Source organism: Anticarsia gemmatalis, chromosome 7, assembly GCF_050436995.1.
Source record: "Anticarsia gemmatalis isolate Benzon Research Colony breed Stoneville strain chromosome 7, ilAntGemm2 primary, whole genome shotgun sequence".
NCBI lineage: Eukaryota > Metazoa > Arthropoda > Insecta > Lepidoptera > Erebidae > Anticarsia > Anticarsia gemmatalis.
Window position 1 is genome coordinate 4,924,516 of NC_134751.1, and position 23,652 is coordinate 4,948,167.

Here is a 23,652-nt window from a genome sequence, read left to right on the forward strand (position 1 = left end):
AATAAGGATATTAAGATCAAATTCTATGAAAGGAAACGCTAACACACCTGTAAATCAGAAAAATATATCTATCCTACGCAGTATAAAAATAAACGACCTTTATAGGGATAAAAATAACTTGTAAAACTTAGTTGCAGCGGGAATAGAGAAATATCTTGTCAGATGCAAGTCATCCCACGTTGTTACTTAACTTAATACTAGTTAAACCTTTCAGCTTGTCTTGCATTTATAGTTATTAGAAAGTTCTAGTATGTTGTATATTGTAGAGTAACCTTGGACCTTCCTAATAAACGTGGCTATTTTTTGCAAATAAGATATTTTACCTCCTAAGTCCAGCGGTTTATTATGCTTTATGTGTATATTGGTATTACTAGAGTAACTAGAAATTTGACAGGAAATTTTTCTTATCGAATTTGGAACTCAATCATCGCTATATCATATTTTAGCTAATTCAAACAAAACTTAAAAGTATCTTAAGTACCTCTGTCTTTTGGTTAGATCTGTATGAAAATCAGTTCAGTAGTTTTGTAAGAGTATAACGTAACATTTTCACAAATACCCGGCGGTACATTTTGTTTTATAATACAACAATAATATATCTCGTGATGGGTAGACGAAGAAAGTCTATAATGCTTTTGAAAGACGCCATTACTTTCATGTTTGAAGAAAAAAGTAAATATTATGAGATGCGGCCATCAATAGCCACGTCATGCTATGATTGACAATCAAAAGATGATGAAATCAACTCATTGCTTGTTGATAGCTGTTTTTATTGAACATATTTCTATGTTTACGGTATAACCTCGTAATTCTATACTATACAAACCAAAATCGAACATCAAATACAGGTTTTTGTAAGTAGTTTAAAGTTTTGATTTATACGTTTATTACTACTCCTACAGATGTTTCTGATCTGCCAAAAAGTTGAAATTTTGTAACTTTTTCCAGAAATTGACTGGCTTTATTCCACTAACGGCCATTTTCTTTATCAACATTAACAGCCAAAGTAAAAATGACAGTCAAATTGGTCGAACAAATTTGATATTTACTTCACCTCTGTACTTTGGCTGTTACTTTTGATGAAGAAACTGACCGTAAGTTATTCTTTTTAAGAGGTAAAACTCGCTTTTAATATGTAATATTGTAAAGAGCGTATCAATTAAGGTGATCATCTCCGAAACTGCTGAATCAATAAGAACGGATAAAAGTATAATACTGCGACTAAATACTAATTAATATTTGCACAAATAAAGAACACTTCCTGCTTGTAAAACCTACGTGGCACATTTGTTATAACAAATGTTTTACTGAAGTCCGAGTAAAATTTTTCAAACTTTTAACTGAGATATCGAACCCAATATCCTATTGTGATCTATAGTCACGTTCTTAAGTATGACAAGTAACGCTCTCTCTCTCTCTCTCTTCCATGCTATGAATCCCATATGGTAGTGGGGTCAGCCAATACTGAGCAACATAAAACTAGTCTGTTATCTACCGAGGGATCAACATATAAATCTATCTTTTAAATTGTTTTCTAAAGCTACATCATTCAAAGTTTGTCAAATGACATGTTCCACAATAGTCACACTAGTCCTTTGGCTCACAGCATTGTTTAAACTACTTCATGTTTTGATAGCCCTTTCCGCCGCACAAAGGACAAACCGATTCACTAAAACTAAAACACTATTGACAAAGGAATAGTACGAACCTTGTTTTAATTAGGCTTTAGTATGTACATACACTTTATATTACTACAACTGCTTGAGTTGATCTAGCACCTGTTTCTTTCCTTAAACTTAGATGTAACGAATTTTTTAAATATATCCGAAATAATACTTAAAAAACTGACATTTTTATATCCTTAGTCAAGCAGAAATATATCCTATTCGCTGTTTATATTTTGGTTTTAAGCATTGCCACCGAAATCTAAATAGTAACTCGTAGTTGTAGTAGTAGTAATATTTTCTATATAGAAGCTGTAATAGTAACAAATACATTCAGTATAAAAAAAAAAACACGTCAAATATTAATCCAGAAAAAAAACTAGTTCTACATAATTACACAAACCTGGATGCTGTTCAGTGTTCATCCTCCGAACAATCAATTATATTAAGTGTTCTATTTGCTGTCGAAACACCGCACGCCATATCTAATCGATGTAGAAACGTTATAATCACATACGCGTATGTTAAAAGGTGTTAAAATCACGCAAATGCACTTCCCAATGTTCCACGCCGTTACCTAGATGCATATCATAAGTGTAATATTGCTGCCAATCAATACCTGTAATGAAGCATCACTGGGAAACAATTAACAATTTGACAGTTAAAAAGCGTATATCCGAAGGCTTTTTTTAGTATTAAATCAATTTTCTTGCGTTCCGGAACCTTACACATGTAATGCCGGACAAACAATTATTATTTCGAATGTGATTGCTATATGTGTTCGCTATTTGTCCTTACTTATGCTTCTCGAAACATCTTTGATCGAAAGTTACTTCAAAACGTTTTCTCTGTTGCTTTTCAAGCTGAATAGACGAGAGAGAGAAGTAAATTCTCAGAAACTTATGTGGGTATAATACACTTCAGCCGTCACCAGTTCTCAGAAACACGACATAATGTCTTCTTAACTCCATCAGCTTCTATAACTTCTTCGTTGAAATGTACTACGTCACATGCTGAGCGAAGACAATAGTCAAACAGTTGCCATACAAGATATATGAAGACGCACTCACTTCTAACTAAACTTAATCGAAGTCCGTCTTCTTATTTACCTACAAGACAGACTTGTGGGACACCAGCGGGATGACTGGTGACCATATTTTTACAACAAGACGCTAACGTCTAACTCTTTCTTTCGTGTTTACTTAAAGATGGATACTTATGAAACTCTTGTCAAGTAGTTAGCTTTGAAATCATTGGCTTCGCCTGAAAGCAATAATTATCTCATTCCAGAATGTTCCTAACCCATTAATTTTTACATTTCAGACATGGAAGACGAGTGTTACCCAGCAATGCCGGCGAGCGCATGGAGCAGTCGGCGAAGGTCCAGCGACTCTCCCCCACGGGAGGTGAAGGCCGAGCCCAAGTCGGAGCCGGAGTCACCCGCCTCGTCCTGCCCACCCTCCCCCACGCCCGGCACGCCTGTAGCACACCTCGATTATGTTATTGACCACACAGTAAGCAAGTTCTTTTTATTAGGCCTAAGTACTTATAAGAGGCTGTAGTGCAATTTTCAAGTTGCCTATGGGTTAGATTGAAAGAAATTTAAATTAGATAATTTCCATTTATAAGCCTAATTTATGACGGGAGCATGAAACAGTACCGCGATTCTGTACTACTATCGACAACAATCGAAAAATTTTGTACGACAATCAGTTCAGCGCCTCTAGCGGGCGTCGTAGAAACTATTTTGGCAGTACATTTTAAATGTCAAACTCCCGATGGTTTCAATTGCAGAAAATCGTGCTACTGGACACTACTAGTCGCAAGATTAAGACACGAAAATCTGAAATTCTACATGTATCTTATAAGTTAAATTGCATTTATCTGGAGAGAGTAAAACAAGAAAGATTAAGTCATTGAAATCAATGTGTGAAGTGACTCGCTGGGAAATTGAAGTTTCAATTGAGAATAATCTCTCAATCAACATACCGTCAATCATAGTACAATTTGAGAAAATTAGGTTAAATCGATGTGAACATACATATTCATACGAAGAAAGTGGTTTTCTGACCATTTACAGATAAAACTATATGCATAGTAAGATTGTAAGCCTTTTAATTGAAATACTGGGCAACGGTATCAAAGGTAGATTTAACGAGGCTACTGTCTGACGTCAAATGAGGAGTATTTTTAATTATATTTATTTAAAACGAAACTTTTCGGATACAATTTCTTATATTTAAAACCGAGCAACCAAAGAAATTTCTTAAATCTCAACAGCCTGTAAAATTTAGTCTTTACAAACGCTTTCTAATTAATTTCAACAGATCTTTTATGCACTAGAATTCTGTCGAATTATCATCCAATCAAAATGATAAGTTATTGCTTGAAGTGTTAAAAAACTTGTTCTCTTATACCTCAATCACGATTAAACTTATACATGTTAATCGATGAGTACTCGAATCAAACTAGGGTTGTCGAAACGCAGATAGCCTACTTTAAGTCGCACATGTTTTCAAGAACGACAAGCTTTCAAAAACCGAAAAATAAGTTAGTTTTAAGTCCAGTGTCATATAAAAGACCCGTAGCGCGATTTTGTACAACTATGGAGTATCGACAACTGGCTTGCTATCGAGAAATTTGTATGAAAATCTGATCAGCGCATTTAACTGGTGTCGTAGGAACTATTTTGGCAGTACATTTTAAATTTCAAAGTATCGATCTATTCGACAACACCAACAGTAACGCGCTACAGAATGTGCAATAAAATATTTCTAAACCTACAGCATAATATTTTGTAGTGTACCCATAATTGTTGGCGAAGAGCTAGATAGCCAAAATATACATAGGTACCCATCTGGAGCCCTAGAAAACACAATTAGATTCGTTTATTTTTGTGAGTCTGTCAACCCTAGCCACAGCGTATTCGTGTTGAGACAATCATGTGCTCACCGAGGCACCGTCTTGTCTATTCGTTCATAGTGCGATAACTCGACAAAAAGCAAAGGTCGTTCGAGTTCAAACATTTCGTGTATCTCGCCTTGCAGCTTTCACCTGTGTGGACCTCTTAAAATCGTTAACGTTTTAGGATTCCGTGGCTATATATTGATTTTATTGTATACATTGTTGATCCTTTTATACCACAAAACAATCAAGTTTTAGTGTACCTGCAATCTATAACGCTCCGTTAAGTTTAACTTTTAGTATTAGTTTACAATTTGAAATCAAATTTTGAAAGTAACATTTTTACTATTGTTAGACAAAAATGTAGTTAAATGCCTCCGATAGACTTTATACGGGAAAATATCTATAATACCTTCCTACCTATGCGTAATTTCAGTACGCGTCTTAATTGCTTACTGTAATAAAAACACTACATACTAGTTTGTCCCATTTCATTTACAGAAATTCCTATTCATCAATTCGGTTAACAACTATTAGCAAGTACTCTAGTTATATTTTCCTTATCTATTGTACTTTTCGGACCAGTTTATTTTACGACACACAATAAACCCCTATCGAAAAGTACCGTTACGTTCGTCAATGAAATACCGAATTGAAAGCAAATTGTGAAAGCAAAGAAATTAAAAACACTCGTTTAATATTAGGGTCAAATACCGCGAGACATTATGTCGATGTTCTACGGAATTCGTGTACGAATTAACCACGCACTTACCCGCTTTTAAGCGACTTTTCGATAGCGTGCGTGAGTTCGGTAATTATTCGGATAATTACTATCTTTAATCGTGACTTTTTCGACGAAGATGTTCAGTATGGAATCTTTAACGATTATTGTAAAAACAATGAGCTAACTTGCCGTGTACTGGAATTCGTTAAGTGTTCCGATTTGTACCACCTCGGAGTAATCGATTGTCTTCGCTGACTGAAGGTTGGGTTCAATACAGATGATTATAATATTATTGATCTGGAAGACCTCGTGCTACTTTTATATTACTTTTGACTTTATTTATAACATAAGAGACGAGAGTCACTAAGTGTATAAGTTCCAAAAAAACTGACTCCATTTTTCAAACCAACATACATTTTGCATCTTATTTATTTCCTGTTGTATGGATAACATTTGCGGATAAAGAACCAATCTATAAACTAATCTGTTTCTTCCAGACTGGAACCATCCACATGCCACAAGCAGTGCTACAGAAAGTCGGTGCAGCGGGAATGCCACAGTTGCTGCTCAGTGCTGCACCAAGACTCCTGAATTCAAACAAACTTTCTATCAAAGTCACATCCAGCTCAGGAGCTTCGGGTAAGTTTCCTCTACTTGTTTTTATTTCCGTGTCCGCAGTTCAATCCTTGTACCTACTATTTATTATCAAAGCCTTATCATGGCCCTCTCCATAAGGTCGACGCGTTGATTGGATAGCTGTTACCGGACATTTTTTGACATCAGCTAAGCACCCAGATTAATATTTTCTGAACAACAGACATTTGTCTATTATTCAGAATGATAGAAGGGACTATCTTTACCTTACGTATACTCATCAATGCCACCAAATTTTCTTCCCAGATTTCAATTTTGTGTTGATTTTAAATTAACCTGTTCTTCATCCCCTAGGCTTCAACCTGCCGCCCACGCCGCCGTCGTCCCTGTCCTCGTCCGACAGCGAGGGCGCTCTTTCCCCGGCGCATGAGACGTCAGGCGCCCCGGCGGCGCCGCCCGCCGCTCCAGCCCGACGCTCGCACCTGTACGTGTCGCACCACACACGCCAGCCCATCAACACGCCGCTCATTAGCAGTCAACCGGTCAGTACACAAAACCAGAGTTATAATTCACGAAGGGAGATTGAATTTACGAGGGGAGTGTTGGAAGAAAAATTCTGCCTATAAGGTAGATTTGAGACATTTAGCGTGGCTAATTCTATCCACTGACCTTTCTACCGTTCCTTTTCTAGTGATTCTCTAAGGGTGTAAATTAGTCCTAAAAACTGTTTTTATCCTAACTTTAAGGCAATTCCACAAAAAAAATATTTGCGAGCGCCCAACATAGTTGTCTACGATATAATGCATACAAAAAAACATAGAGAAAAAATACATTCCGGAGTCAGGACGCAATTGTATTAATATTATGCTTCTTCTATTTGATTTTTAAACTTTTTATTGTTATTTAATCGTCGCTAAAAAGCAGAAAGGAACCTCGAGTAAACCTTCTATGTTTTAATACTTTAACATTTCGTAGAAATCAATCAACCCATTACTTACAGTGACATATCAATAAAATTATTTATTCAAGACCACTTGATATATTTCCAGCAATAAAAAACAATTGCACATGCATTCGTTTTCGTCGAATAAATATTATGCTATTTATAAATGGTTTATAAAGCGAGACATTAATAGTCTCGTGATTATACGAAAGCAATAAAAGTGCCTCAAATATTTATGATCACTGAATACAAAGGTGCAGCCACCATTTTGGGAACTACCTGTGCACGTTATGAAATATTCATTGTTTAATTGATATTAAGGACAGTTATTTTGGGCTTTCTAGTTTTGGTTGCTATGCCAGATATCCTTAAATTAAAACTAAAATCATCCCATATCTTGTTATAGGAGTGTATTTTAATACGGGCCACGGTAAACTTATGACTTTCAGGCCCGGTCTCACCACTTCTGTAGAAGAATCGGATAACTTATCAGATGGATTTTTGTCAGTTGTTTTCATTCATTTGCCCTCGCTTTATTTTATCTGATACTTAGTAGCCGGTCCTTAATTTTTAAATGTAAAAATTGTCTCATCTTTAATTTGCTAATGGGTTTCGTTTTTTGTTATTACAGAAAGGTTCCACAGGCACATTAGTGTTGACAGAAGAAGAGAAACGCACATTACTCGCTGAAGGATACCCCGTCCCCACCCGCCTACCCCTCACCAAGGCCGAGGAGAAGTCGCTCAAGAAAATCAGAAGGAAAATTAAGAATAAGGTAAATATTACATAAAATAATGTTGAAAATAATACACCACACCGAAGTAGGGATTTTCTGATAGTATTTTAGCATACTATTTTTATTAAATTTTGTAAAGGCAACCATAACATGTTTTTACACACATACACAAAATCATGCCTTTTGCGTTATTCCGTTGATTCACTCACCCATTTTTTTTTATCAAATAACGTTTTTGGGGCAAAAGAATTTTATCATTTCTTTGGTTTCCAGATTTCAGCGCAAGAAAGCAGACGCAAAAAGAAAGAATACATGGACCAGCTTGAGAGGAAGGTGGAGGTGCTGATCTCGGAGAACACGGACTACCGCAAGCGGGTGGAGTCGCTGGAGCAGAAGAACGCCAGCCTGCTGAGCCAGGTGGCGTCGCTGCAGGCCATGGTGGCGCGCGGCCGCAAGTGACGGCCCCGCACGTGCCGCCGGAGATCGTCTGTCGGAACGATACGCTGTCCCGTAACGGAGTGAATGTATATTTTGGATGTATTTACATTGAACGCGTCCGAGGGAAGAACTGTCAGCGTTTGAATGGTTGCTCACTGTATTCGTTAGTAAATAGGTACTCTGTGGTGCTGGATCCGATACCCGCTGGTATGCGAACTGTCAAGTGCCACACTAGATATTTATTTTATACAACTCTAAACAGTTTTCGTTCGAACGTGCGTGGAGCGATCACTAAACAGGGAATTATAGTACTGGGGTCTTAGTTAAGTATCGTTAGCTATTTACGCGTGTTGTTTGAAATCTCGTAATATATCTTAAACGCTGTAACGGCGATGATTAGTTTGTAAGTTTTATTTTATGCGTGTTTTCATTGAAAATATGAGCAATTAGGTTAAGGATTTTATTGTTACCCAAAGCATACATTGTACTTGTGTCGCCGCGCGGTTCGGCTCGCTTTCCTCGTCGGAACATCGCCTACTGTGGCCTAATAATTTTAATGGTATTTGACATTAGATTAAACAATAGAGACTACTGAACTACTTAATATAGTTTCGGAACATTCGCCGCGTGTAAGCCGCGTACAAGCTGCGTGTGAGCTGCGTGCGAGCTGCGTGAAGCTATCGGCGAGGTGTGATCGGGATCTTAGTAGCATAATAATGTAAGACTCGCAATGTACCAAGGTGCGTCTTACCGTTAATATTGAATTCCATGAATTTGCATTTATAGCGAAATGTGTATTGTCCTAGAGATTTTACCTTGTATTTAAGATAAAGTTAGATTGTATGTATCTAATAATGGACCTATTTAAAACCGATTTGTATGACAAGTGTTTTCGGTTAAGTCTAGTCTCTGGCGCCGTAGGGCCTCGCCGAGGTCCGTAGATACATTAGCTGTATACATCTCAGTTCATACTGCGCTCTGTGGATCGACAAGTACAAATGATGGCATGCCTTCAACGAAATAACACAACTAACTCTAACATATCGCTTACATTTCTTACATACAGTATTTTAACTATAAGGGATGTCTGCCTTCAGATACGGAGATAATCTTACCACTGAACTATTTTATCAAAACTCTTGTACTGTCTCATCCGAACTCCTATGATACCTTATTGTCCAAAATCGGTTAAATAGCCGTACCTATAGCATTCAATTTTGAGACTCGAAGAGTTCAAAATCTTTCGCTTGAATTGACAATGTAATGTTTTCTAAAATTGGCAAATATTTTCATAAATTAACTTCTCCTATATCCTATCATTTTGAAGGCAAACTCGTGCTTAGCATGGAGTCTTAAAATCTTATAATTAAAGTTATTATATTCCTCTTCATTTCTGTAGTCAGACACCTATAAACTTATTTTTTAAACCATATACAAAAATAGTCTCAATAGAATTTCTAAGAGTGATTCGGTGCATATTCGTGATGGTCTTGCCAACTCTGCCGTTGCCCCAGGAACGCAGCGTGATGGTTGCGTGTTTAACTTATATACCTTTGTTTGTGTTATACAACAAATTATATAGAAATATGTATTGAAGAGTATATTTACATAATAAGGCATATACGGGGAATTTATCAAAACAAAAATCAAATCATTTGTTCATTGAGGTCAAATGTTGACACTTATCATAGTCGTTACAATTGCTGAATCTATCACTAGCTCGGAAAGGGGATAGAGCTTAGAAGAAAATAATTATAAGATATTGTTTTGATATATATTATCTTGTCTTCGTAAATCAAAGTATTGATTTGATGTTTGTAACTTGTGAAATCTTGAATAATATTTTTATTAATATTTTAGAGACTATAGTGTACACGTCATCTTAAATATTAATGAAAATCTGTTTTTATTAGTAACAATAAAGAATGTGGTAATTTTATGTTGTGTAACATAAACAAAGGGCAAAATCGCTAGTGATCTATCTAACATTCTACACACTAAACATTCCATTTCTTAGTAATATGAGTGACTTAAAGTGAGCTCAAGTACTTATTACACTAATCGTAGACTTTATTTAACATACACATAACAAAACATTTTAGTAACATCATTATTTCATGTGTGCTGTTATAAATTGTCGCTAGAATAATTTATAAGACTAGCAAATATCGTTTGTAAGCGCCCTTCCGACGATCAATCGTAGAATACTTTGGAATCTTATTTATGAATGTAAATGATGACGTCACTGTCTATGCTAGGTGGTATGACGTCACAGTTCACTAGCTGAACCCACATTCGACATATTCCCAAACGTTTTCTACACATTGAGTTGGAGCGACGCACTGTAGATATCTCACACATATATAAAAGATTATATTCATATATCTGAACGCCTGTATAAAGGTGTTATTATCATTGTTTCGTATTAATATTTCACTGTTTGTGCAATTAATTTGTTCTCTTATACACTCGTAAATGTTCTTCCTATTTAGTAATATAAGAAAATGTTCTATTTATATAGCGCTGAATTAATATATCGACATTATTATTAACCCGATACGTCGGGGAAACGTTTTAAAGAATTGAGATATATTTTAAGAGATTTTTTCTAAGGAAATTTTAGATATATATAAACACTGTTTTACATGTCTTTATCACTATACAAGTTAGGTCTCTAGTAAAAGTATCGTTAGTACCTACTTACAAGTTTATTATTGATAGTGCAATGTGTGCCTGCCTGTCAGCTATCGAGTGTTGGATAACTACCGATAACAATACGACAAGATATCGAAGAGTATCCTTTATAGAAAATATAATTATTTAAATATATGAAATTATCAATTCCTAACATGGCATTTACCGTCTGCAAAAGTGATTTTATAGGAATTATGATGAATTAACTGATGTTAGATTATATTTAACTTATAATGAAATTTAATATATATGAGATGGTGCGCGTGCGCCGGGCTTATTATGACATAATAACTTGTAATGTAAACGAAATGCCAAACATACTTACTATTGTACGTTAGTATGCACCATACATATTTGGGTGACAATGTTGCGATTCATTCGAGGATATACTCTAGAGAATATTTCAAGTTTGTAACTTAATGATGTAATATATAGAATAAGCTCAAATGAATCGTGCTCTGTACGTATATGGGAGGTCGGGAGGTCTGTTACGTGTGGCCCTCCATACTTGTTATACATTAAAGTGTAATTTTATTGATAGTTTTATTTGTTAAAACTATGCGTTACCTTGAGTCATGATTTGTTGAATCGTTTGTTTTATTATTATTTTTCAATGACATTGCGGATTTACTGTCACCCTTCTAATAAAACGTCAAATATTGTAATATCGATTGTTTTTTTCGTCAACCCTATTTTCCTCCTATGCGACAAACATGTTTCGATTTGGTCTCTTGTGGAAGCAAAACCATTTCTGTCTGTCTTTCTAGTCCTCAAAAATATTAAGTTCATCATTTAATACTTGTTATGGCTTAAAATTCGTAAATAAATCCGATTTTTTTACAACTATCGAAAATCGCCAACCAGCTTGTTTGAGAATTCCATAATTCTGTATGAAATGCCGATCAACGCTTCTAGCGGGCGACGTAGGAACTATTTATGCTGTAAATTTTAAATGTCAATCTCTAGATACTCGACAGTACCGACTTTAAAGAATGGCGCAGAAGCATGTTTGATCATATTAATTTTTATCTAACGTCTGTTCGTTTAATTAAGAGCAAAATTAAATGAAAACCCATATTTTATTCAATTTGTCAAGCTTATTTATTAATTACTTCATAATAATATACAATAATGTAGTTTAAAACATGCAGTTAAGACTAGACTTTTAATATAATAATTGCGTAAAATAAAATAATGAAACCAAGAGATTTGAGAACTATCGGAGCACCTATGTTTTACTAACGCTCAGTCTTCGTTTTAATGTCTATTGTTGGGCTACAAATACATAATTAATGAAGTAATTGACTACATATTTCGATATTAGGAATATACTTGTATAAGTGCTGTCACTATTTCTGCTTACTGTGCCTCTGTGACACGGTATTGTAACCGACTGCTGATAATGTGGTCGCTGGGTTCGATTCCCGGTTCACGCAAATATTTATTTAGAAGCCATCGATAACGTGTCTGGCATATATAATATGCGACTAACATAGTTACTGTTGAACCGTGAGTGTATTTCACATATCTCCGGCTAACCGTTTGGTTATAACAGGCGTGAAACAATTGAATGAATTGTGTTATACTCCTAATCACCCGTATTTCTAGCCCAACCTTACATCTAAAAGCTATTTTACAAACGAATATAAACTTAACTATATTAGTTGTCGAAACCTTAAACGATTATAATATTTAAAATATTAACAATAATGTCTTACAAAATAATTGCCATGAAAAATTAATATAATAACAAGAAATAAAGTAAACTAAAAACAGATTTTTAAATATTGGGTTTAACATTGTATGGCAACGTACGAAGATTTCTATGAATTGACACAGGCTGAGAAACATTAAAGAAATAATTAAACGAAATATCTAAAGTTAAAAAAGCTCGCAACTAGCCAACAATAAACTCATAACTAGAACTTAATAAATATTTACAACATTGTATCGCATTAGAATACAATTTAATAATTATTATTCTTAAAATAATGTCACTAGTAGCGCAATTCTCAAAACCTCCACCACTATCGACTATCGAAAACCGACTATCGACAATGTTATATGAAAACTTGACCAGCGCCCCTAGCGGATACCGTGCAAACTAATTCTTACAGTACATTTTAAATGTCAAACTCTCGATAGTCAATTGCACTGACTCTAGAGAATCGCGCTATAGGACCAAATACGACTTAAATATGTACATTACATTGCTCAAAGAGTGATGAATACTTTCTTCTTTGCCATAACATGTGCTATAATAACCCATAAGGCTGTACCCCAGACAGCTTCAACTAAGCGAAGAGTGTGTGTCCTCATGAAGGGTACTTTCCAATGGAATGGGAACAGGTGGGCGCAGATAGAGTGTCCTATGTAGAGGGCAATGGCGTTGAGCCCTGGAGCCCTGAAGGGCCCGCCTCCCCAGATCCTCCAAGCATCAGTCAAGGTGTAACAAAAGCATAGGAGGATGAGGCAGCACGCTGATGTCACCAGCACGAAAGACATTGACCTGGAAATCAGACATCTTTAAATACCGGATAACCCAACCCAAAATAATACTTATGCTGAGCTTAATAATTGATTTTACCTTCGATGTTTCAGATACAATTTCGATAAAATTGTGTGCAACTAGGAGAATGATCCACTTTCAAGTTAGAAGTAGATACAAAATAATCACACTTGTCAGAAAGAACCATTTTTAATATGCTTGTACCAATTTTTAGAGGTTGTATTGTTACAAAAAAAACAGATAATATTGTAAAATCCCGCAAAAATATAGAATTAAAGTTAAACCAAACTTACCACAAGTTCTTATTGATAGGCACGACTCCGTGTTCTCTAGAGAATCCAGCGAGTAAGGCACCAGCTAGCGCGAAGACCAGAGCCCAGGCGAGCCAGCGAGATATGCGCGCCTTGTGGGAACGTTGCAGGAGAACTGTTGCACCAGCCTGCACTCCGAGGAGAGCTTGTACCGCTGATGTTAGGCAACCTGGAAGGATAAAAATTGGATACTTTAGTTGATACTAGCTGACCCGTGCGGCTCCGCTCGCGTGAATGTCGTGCTGTTGCATTCGTTGCAGCTCACTTAGACCTAGATACTTTCAAAATAATATACATGCAAATGCTTTAAAAACTTTTCGTTTTGACCTATCGTTCTGTCCGTACCCGTCTTCTCTCATGTTCCTGTCGGCGCCCGCGTACCTACCTGCTATGTAGCGTACGCGTATGGAACCGCGCTAAAGTTCTTCACTCGCGAAATCATGTAGGGATCTACGATGATACGGCCGGCGCGAGCGCCGCGTTAACCATAATTTTATATTCATAAGACATTGTAGATAATTTAATTTTACCTATCATCCCGTCATATGATACATAATGCATAAAAATTTTGATTGACATTAAATTAAAAAATAAATAAAACAAAAACCAATAAGGTTGGTGCATGTTGTAAAATTGATTGCAACGCCATCTATGATGTATATGTGTAAACTCAGGTTCATATGAAATAATGCACTTTGAAATAAAATGGATTGCAACGCCATCTATTATGTGTACCTATATGTAAATTCAGGTTCATATGAAATAATGCACTATGAAATAAAATTGATATTAAATTATACAAAAATCTACCCAAAATGTTTAAAAAATGCTAAAAAAAGTATTTTGAATCGTAAAACAGTCACAAAAAGTCATTGTATCCGATGAGGTTTTATCCCAAATAAAATAATGCACTATGAAATAATAAAATTTATATCAATTTCCACAAAAATCTTAACAAAATCCATAGAAAATGTTTAAAAAGTACTTTGAAACGTAAAACAGTCACAAAAAGTACTGTCTCCGATGAGGTTCGATCGCACACCAAAACGATTGCTTACGGAACAATAAACCAATACGCCGCAGCGACGCTTAAGAGTGATGCCAAAATTATCGCTTATATTTTTATGTTACCTGTGTACGATTTTTACTACATATTTGCAATTTTCTAGAAAATCAAACAATTTTATGAGGTAAACAGTATCTTAAAAGATGCTCCAATACTTATTCTATGGATATACCAAATTTCAGTGCATTCTATCCGGTAGTTTTTACGTGATAGTGACACATACAGACGGAGGACAGACAGACAGACAGACAGACAGACAGAAAAGAAAATTATAAATTGCAGATTCGGTATCAGTATCCGTTACTAAACATCCCCCATTGATTTTTTTTTTAATATATTCAATGTACAGAATTGACCTCTCTACAGATTTATTATAAGTATAGATGAATGGTATAAAATAGGAGAAGATCAAATACAAATTATGCAGAAGAGTAATTTTATATAACTCGAAAGTAAAGAATGTTACCGCAGAATACAGCACGGGCAATCAATTTCAAGCCGCTGCCGCTGTCAAAAGTAGTAGTAAGTATCACAGACAAGATTTTAAGCGCAGATTTTGCTAAAACTGAAACGCTTTTATCAAATCAGTCAAACAGTAATATACAATTTGTAATTTGCCCTTACCCAATAATCCTTCAGGGTCGGTCGGTGGTCCTCCGTACACGCCCCTGGCATCACTTCGCTGGAACAGGTGTGATTCTCCGAGCAGTAACCTGTCAATATACCCGGCTGCTCCACCGCTACACTCCGGGGCTACCCAGTCATCGTGTCTGCCACCAGGCCCTAAGTAACCGCTGAAAATAAAGATATTTTTTATTAGGCGCCTCGTAGTTTGGAACTGCGCGAAAAAGATATATTTTAGAATAAGTTATATTCAGACTAACTTGGTACTAACTTAATCTGAGCTCATTTTTAGGTCTTGAATAACAAAGTCAAACAGAAACACCAAAACAAAGGTACAGCAAACTGGATAAATTGCGCTAGTGTTATTTGCAGTAAAAATTTCAAAGGGCAATCATAATTGAAATGCAGTTAAATTACGAATTATAAAAGCAGCAAAGCAAATGATAAAAGCTTGACAAACTGTTATCATTTGATACATGTTTCGGCTTAAATGTCGTATATTTCATCACATTTTTTACACTATCGGAAATCGCGTTTTAACGTGAATTCTAGATTCCACTATAGATACTGATTGTCTAAACATGTTAAACTTACGCAGGACAGTCCGGGTGATGTACAGTGAAGGTGATGACGCTGTGAGCGGCGACCAGCACGCCGGCCAGCACCCAGCACCAGACGCAAGAGAGCACATCCTTCAGCGCCTGACCGCACGCGCCCTGAGAACACACGCCGAACTTCAACTGTTAATAACAATCATGTCGAACTCTTTACTGAATACTTGTATATTAAAAACTAGCTTTTGCCCGTAACTTTGTTTGCGTGGTTTGTGACTTAAGATAGAATATCATTTCAAACAAACTTTCATCGCCTGTTTTAATCCCTTGGGGATAGAATTGATCAAAATGCTTTCTTAGCGGATGCCTAGGTCATAACATCTACCTGCATGCCTAATTTCAGCCCGATCCGTCCAGTGGTTTGGGCTGTGCGTTGATAGATCACTATGTCAGTCAATCAGTCACTCAGTCAGTCACCTTTGATACATAGATAGATGATTTCAGAAGGCACTGGTTTTGGTGGTGGCTAGCTGAAATACTATAGTTTCTTGTGCAGTTCATGGGTTTGATATCGATATGGAACAAGTATTTATGTGATCCTAACTGTTTCGAGCCTGGGAGTACATCGTGTTAGTCTCCAGAACACAAAATTCGTTTGTTCATATGTCTATGAGAGAAAAGCGAACATTGAACAATTAATCTTAAAGCAGCACTATAAAATTCAACAATGCAAATGGTGGCGGAAGAAACGTTAAGAAAAGAATAGTGATTGCGCGACCGATTATAAAACCAGACCGAGAGCAATATTTTAATTATATCCTAACATGTTTATAATGTCGACAGAGCTTGTCATAAAGGCTCTTAGAAGTCAAGGTACCCTTCACTTTCAATATTTGCATATATTATAATAGTATACATTGTTATTCTTTTTATTATTGCACGTATTTGAAATATCTTAAAACTGGTTTGATTCACCTTTTGGTGCAATATGCACGTTATTGTTAACATATTACCGAATTAATTAGATAAGAATAGATGATGATGCCTGTCTTAATCACCTTATTACAATCTTGCTTCTAAGGTAACACTGACCGAATTTAATTTAAGATCTTAATATTCGTTTTAGAACTGTAAAAAGAATTATCCGACGAGCTATTTTCGACCACGATCTACCACTATTTTGTATGAAAACTAATAAGAAACACTAGCGTCTTCCGCAAGATCTATATTTTTATAACTATAATCGTTTGTCTTTAATCTCTTTGTGCGAGAGTTGATGTTTAAAAAAATCAAATCTTTAACAGTAGCACGATTCTCTACAATTAGAATCATCAAGTATCGAGATTTTGACATTTAAAATGTCCTGTGAAAATAGTTTCTACGACGCCCGCGCGCCCGCTAGAGGCGCTAAACAGATTTCCGTGTTAAATTTCTCGATAGCTAGCCGGTTGTCGGTAGTCGATAGTGGTAGAGAATCGCGGTGCAGTTCTGCAACTCACCCGTGGTGGAGTGTAGTACTTAGGCGCAGTGAGCGCGTAGAACCCAGCTGCGACGAGATACGAGACGGCTAGACGCTGCAGTACGCCGAAGATTCGCAGCTCGTACAACATGTTGGAGCCGTAGATCGTGTTCAGAGACATGCCCAGCAAAAACATCATCAACGAACGCTGGAACACAAAAAAATATACTTTATTTCTACCCTCTTATTCATAAGCACACTATAAACCTATTTTAGTTAAAAAGCTACTGCAATGTGTTTTATTTTTTACATTTCACTAAGGAGTGAAAGAAACAAAACACTTTATAAGCCTTTCATAACTTCATATATTTTTATGAATAAGAGAGTTAGAGTATAAGCGCTATATAGCAAGGTATAGATTATCACCAAGGTACGTGATTGTTTTGCTGGAAAAAGTTTCTTTAACATAGATACTAGCGGCTGTCCGCTTTTTCATCCTAGTTTTTTCCGTTTTTTTCATCATTTATTGCTGCTCCTACCAGCCATAGTGCATTTAGTCTCCCTCAACAAATGTACATTTCAAAAAAAATTTTTTTTTTTTAATTGTAACCTAAGTGCAACTAAACTTTTAAATTTTATCTTATTAGTATAGATGATGTCATAATGGCAGGCAAGGGGTGAAGGTTGTCTGGCTGACTAATAAAAACCTTAATATCAAAAGTCACCGGTATTATCACCCAACTATTCAATACTAAGACGAGGAAAGGAGACCTTTAAACTCATTGAAGAAATTCTCAGTTGAAAGAAATTGATGATTAGTTGGACGAGACAAGCAATAAAAAAAACACGAACATTAGACTCAGGTGAATGTGTTGTTCAATTTAAATGAAAGTATGTCGTGATACTATCACTAGACTTACACGACATACAAGTCTAAACAATAGGAGATTAAGAGGCAGAGCATGCTATAAACAAAGTAAAAGAAGCGAAAACTGAAATTTAATTTTTTGGTAATAACACAATAATACAAGCTTGCAATCAAAGAACTATGCGCCCGAGACATTGTATTTAAAAATAACCAAATCCTTAACCAGTAGAGTTGTAGAGATAACAAATAGTTAGTAGTGCCAGCTTTACCACTAATGGATGAGATATCTAATAGATTAATAATACGTTGTAAAATAAATTAGTTTAATTAAGACTCGAACCCGAGACCTCATGATTTGTAGCGCAATTCTCTACAGTCGGTACTATCGAGATTGACATTAAAAATGTACTGCGGTTTTACAACGCTCGCTAAAGGCGCTGAACCGATTTTTAATACAATTTTTTTCGATAGCTAGCCGGTTGTTGGTACTCGATAGTACTGTAGTTGGATACACTACCGACTACGCCACAAAGGCACTACGACAAAATCCTTTGATGAAAAACTTAGTTGCGTGTATCTTTTGTATATCATTTCGTTGTTGATAAGAATAATGTAATATAAAACCGATCACGCAGCAATAGATATATACCTTTACCCCACACACATGATATCATCATTCCAACAACATTTCATTTATCTCAACCGTCAAAGACAATAGCAACAAAGCGTTAACGAATAGTCTATCTTATTCAAGAATTGCGCAAACCACTTGAGAAATGAAACCCATTCTCAATGACAAGCCTATTGTACGATAAATGATTAGTAATCACATTGCGTTCGGATGGTTCGTATAGGATTTGGACTTTATACTTGTTATATTGTTTAAAATACAATACTATACAGAAATTACCACTTTAGTATATAAGACAATAATTTATTGTAGTAGGTGAAGTACATAAAAAGTTTATTGTGAATGTGATGATCGGTTATTGATGTCATACATTCACGCATTCTAACCTTTTCTATGTCTATCTGTTCAGCCCATTTCTACGGACAATTTAGGATACTCCCCTCAGTACGCCAGATCTTTATTGTCGGGCGCTTATATCATACATTTCAACACTATCTGTTTCACGATATTATATAGACTTTTACTAAACAAAATATTTTCCTTATTTACCAGTACGTTATGTTATTTCCGAAAGTTGACACATTGTTATAACAGTATTGAAGTTTCACCTTTTGTCCAAGGTGTTAACTATCTATACTAATATTATAAAGCTTGAAGAGTTGAATAGCTTGAAGAGAGAGAGAAGAAGAGTTTGTTTGTTTGTTTGTTTGAACGCGCTAATCTCAGGATCTACTGGCTATAGCCCATTTATCGAGGAAGGTTATAGGCTTTATAACATCACGCTACGGCCATTAGGAGCGGAGTAGCAACGAAAAAATTTACAAAAGCAGGGAAAATTATGCAACGCAAGCGAAGTTGCGCGGGTCAGCTAGATTACATATATAGCCCAAGTCTGTCTCCTATTGTTATGGTTTATTTTATGACGGACTTTCAAAGTGAAAACGTAATACTTCTCTACTCCAGTAACCTAATCGTACATCAATTATAAACAAAAGAATAGGTGTAATCACCCACAAGTTGGCGTCCAACCATCTGCCGAATAACGGTCCATAAAATGTATTTGTTTCGTGACATCGCCACTTGTGAATTGTTCTGAGCGTATCAGCCACGACGATCAGAACCAGGGCATGTCCGTTACTGGGTTAGTATATCGAAGAACTACAATATAACACGCATGCGAAAGATTATCCGCACGCAGGCGATATACATCGACGGTAATGATCGTGTTTCAAACAAAGTAATAGTAGCTAGAGAGACATGAATGTTGTGTACAGCGATATGGCGGTAGAGTACGTTGGAGAGAGCTCTCTAGATGTTATCACGCGAACAGAATTTCCAATGAAATATGTAGCAAAAAATTGTTCGGCGGTTGCTAGTGGATGATCAAGTGATACGTACTCGAAGTATGTTCTTAACAACAATGATAGATAATACGGAAGTCTATGTGATGCAATGAAAGTGAACGGATCGCGTGATCTGAATACAAAATATCTGTATGTCTATAGTGAAGATTAATCACTTATTGCGAATCAGTGTGAGATAATTTTTAGTTTCTTATTATACAATCGTTATTGTCCTACGAGAGCGAAATCGTGTGCATTTGCATGCTTCTCTACTGTTACAATGAAGTTGATTGAGATTTATCACAATAAAGTATGTAAAGAACTACTAATTGGTGACAAATTATTCAAATCACAGTAGGTACAATCTTTGTTTAATTTAAACCCGTAAGTATAACTAAAGTATAAATAAACATACATAAAACAAAAATTCTGTTGCGGAAAATAACGAGCTATCTATACATTTTCTTGAATAAAAATTATGCCAATGAAATATGACGACTTAATTAAATTTAATAAAGAAAAACTAGTAAAGAAATTACAAAAGCAACCTGCTTTATCTTCAAAAGAAATTGCACAACGATGGACGTACATTCACAATGTGATAAATTTCTTCGAAGCAACCTGATCGTTTTCATAATGTTAAGCATACGTCGGCTACAGGTTTGCACCGAGCAAAGATCACCCATCAGTAGGGTTGCTAACCGTACTAATAAAATATTGTACTCTAAATCTTGTTGGCGTATTCTCTTCTGTGAACTATAACACTAATAGAGTACTGTGTGAGTTTAAACATGATGTTAATAATAGGACAGGTCTTCACTTTGTTTTATAAATTATTGATACCTACATGATTTTCCTTTTTTACCTAGTCCGTTTTTACCTTATTTACCTTCCCTAAAGTCAGGTATACTCTCGTCAAATAAAAGCTGGCAACCCTAACCATCAGACAGTATCTTGTAACGTTTACATAACAACCGGTTCTGACTTGACCTTATACACCCCTTTCACAGGCCATGCTTGCGTAACCACCTCGTACATTATTACATTATAAATATGCATTAACAAACGATTAACATTATATTTATATTAAATTAGATTTCGATATGGGAAATATTGTAAGATTTCATGATAATTTGGCATTGATTAATGGCTCCTTTTAAACTGCAATTGATTAAAACATGCATATTATACAGTTAATAAAAATACCCGAGTTACGTGTGTATTAGAAATAATTAGCACTTGCTCTAACGGTAAAGGAAAACATCACGATGAAACTTTTCATACATAAAAATTCTCGAACACATTTCTTTGGCCAGCGTGGTGGACTTTACGCTTAACTGCCACTTGTTTGGGAGGAGACGCTTACCCAGCCTTGGGACAGTAATGAGTTAAAAAAAAGCAAGACTACTATGTAGAAGTTTGCAACTTAACAAAGTTCATCGTATGATGGGACAATGCATGTAACACTTCATAAAGGTCTTCTTCCATCAATAAATCAAATTGAAACTAATTTTATAACCCAACAATTAAACTATAATTTACTACTCTCTACTGAATACGAACCACAAAATTTAACCGTTAAACCATATTTCCCCATATTAATATGATACATCGTAAAAATAACCGGAGCGTGGTGATAGTGCATTACTATACCGTGATTGAGAGAGATTTACAGCCAGTGCCGGATCTAAGCGTGCACTCACACAACTGTTACACTGGTGTTCTATTTACAATAGAAAACGTTATAAGTTTCAGGTATTCAACGTTTATTATCATCAGTTAACCTGCTCACAACTGTTTCAGATGAGTTAGGTGTTAGTTGTGATTTGTATACATTCTTTCATGACTATGATCTAACTTCTTAATAGAAAACCTGTTTGCAAGGTTCGCGGAGGTACCTATACAAAATTCAGAATTTAAACGCAGCTTTATGGAGCCGACTGTGGCTTACTTTGAACAGCTTTTTTTTTTATTTTGGAAATACACAGAATTATTACATTAATAAACCAAGCCAACCCAAGGCTCTCTACTAAGTTAATGGACTATAAAATGGTTTCTAAGGGAGTGACAAGGATCTTTTAAACGACTTAGATTTGGTTGTTGACATGCAACTTTGCAGACGAATAAAAATGATTTCGATTTTCGAAGTTAAACGATTCTAAAGATAGTCCTATCAACAGATCTAACACATTTGTTCCAGCATCAAAAGAACAGCTCTTATCCCAACATCTTTGGAACACTTGATACTAAAGCGATATACTATCAAAAGTTTGTATCAACTTATCTTCTTCTTCTTAAAGTGCCTCTCCAACTAGTGAAGGTTGGCAATCAGCTCTACTACAACTAATAACAACTATAAGTACTACATCGGTAAAAAGATAAGTTTAACATACCCTAACGATATGCATAACGATCTTCCATCTTGGCACGCCCTTTGCGAAGGCACTCTTGACAGACAGCGGGATGCAGACGCCCATGATCCAGAGGAAGGCAGGGAACACCAGGTCACCGGCGACCAGGCCGTTCCATGTGGCGTGCTCCATCCACCAGTAGCCGCCGGCGCCGTCGTTCACGAAGATCATGAATACTATCGCCATTCTGTAAAAAAGTGATTTTAGTAAGAGAATCGGTTCGGATTTTTACGCTGAAAAGTGATTACGATACGAATCTTGAGTCATAAATATTTTGTACGTACAGCTATACTTTATTAGCATCCCCAATATGTCCCAAAAACTACTAAACTATTTTTTAACGAAACAATTTACTATTTATATTTGGTATAGCAAAGTAAAAACATTCATTTTGAATCTGTAAAGCATCTTTTGAATCTTATAAACATTGATTGCTATCAATAAGAGAACTAAACTAAACATTTTTTCAATAGTCACTTTTATCATTTTACAATAAGACAGATACCATATTTAATACGTACCCTCTAAAAGTATCCAGTGCTCTAAGCCTTTGTTGTATCGCCAGTTCCTTGTCTCCATACCGCAGCTTGCCAGTCCGTCTGACGCGTGACATGATCAGCTTGCCGATGCCGTACATCACCCATATTGCTAGCAGGAAACCCAGAAGTAACAGCAAAGCTGGTGGACAAAAGACGAAAAAGAAAATCAGTTTAGATTTGGTCTTTATACTTCGAAATCAGTTTATAAAAGGTTTTATACAACTTTAAAACTTTTAGAGCACTATTTGAATTATAAAATCTACTGTTTAATCATTATTAATTAAGTCAAATTCAAGTTATTCTGTCTAGACAAATGTCACAACAATTCTAGATGTACCCACTTTAATTACATAACAATACAAAATACATTATTGGATACTGGGCTTTAATGCCCAGTTTCTGAGTTCATTTAGCGGTAGTAATCAATTCAATAGCGTTATTTTTATATGAGTTTAAACGCTATTGAATATATAAACTAAATGTACCTCGGAAACCGGGGGTTAGAGACGTAGCTATTATAACATTTCTCATAAGACTCATCAACAATCTCGATTTGGATTAACTGCTTCATTAAACGTTATGGAATCACTAACTGTAGTTCTCATCCATAGGACATTAGTAAGTATCTTTCAACAGCAAG

At 35.7% G+C, this 23,652-nt stretch overlaps 2 protein-coding genes across 3 annotated transcripts in view; one reads left to right on the forward strand and one right to left on the reverse strand.

The window, feature by feature from the left end:
* The window catches only part of CrebA (Cyclic-AMP response element binding protein A), a 137,354-nt gene extending 125,990 nt beyond the window's left edge, over positions 1–11,364 (forward strand). Inside the window, exons 3-7 of the mRNA XM_076116592.1 lie at positions 2,988–3,178; positions 5,790–5,931; positions 6,241–6,428; positions 7,461–7,604; positions 7,839–11,364. Of these exons, the coding sequence (XP_075972707.1) occupies positions 2,988–3,178; positions 5,790–5,931; positions 6,241–6,428; positions 7,461–7,604; positions 7,839–8,024 (851 nt within the window). The 3' untranslated portion in view covers positions 8,025–11,364. The remainder of the gene's footprint in view (positions 1–2,987; positions 3,179–5,789; positions 5,932–6,240; positions 6,429–7,460; positions 7,605–7,838) is intronic.
* A 400-nt stretch (positions 11,365–11,764) lies between these two features.
* The window catches only part of Hgsnat (Heparan-alpha-glucosaminide N-acetyltransferase), a 32,243-nt gene continuing 20,355 nt past the window's right edge, over positions 11,765–23,652 (reverse strand). The window contains exons 4-10 of one of the 2 annotated variants that reach the window (XM_076116591.1): positions 22,995–23,151; positions 22,456–22,660; positions 17,261–17,428; positions 15,802–15,923; positions 15,208–15,377; positions 13,500–13,686; positions 11,765–13,206 (exon numbers count right to left, since the gene is read on the reverse strand). In XM_076116591.1, coding sequence (XP_075972706.1) covers positions 12,912–13,206; positions 13,500–13,686; positions 15,208–15,377; positions 15,802–15,923; positions 17,261–17,428; positions 22,456–22,660; positions 22,995–23,151 — 1,304 coding nt within the window. In that variant the 3' untranslated portion in view covers positions 11,765–12,911. Of the gene's footprint in view, positions 13,207–13,499; positions 13,687–15,207; positions 15,378–15,801; positions 15,942–17,260; positions 17,429–22,455; positions 22,661–22,994; positions 23,152–23,652 lie in introns of both variants that reach the window. The other variant, XM_076116590.1, reaches the window with a different exon arrangement.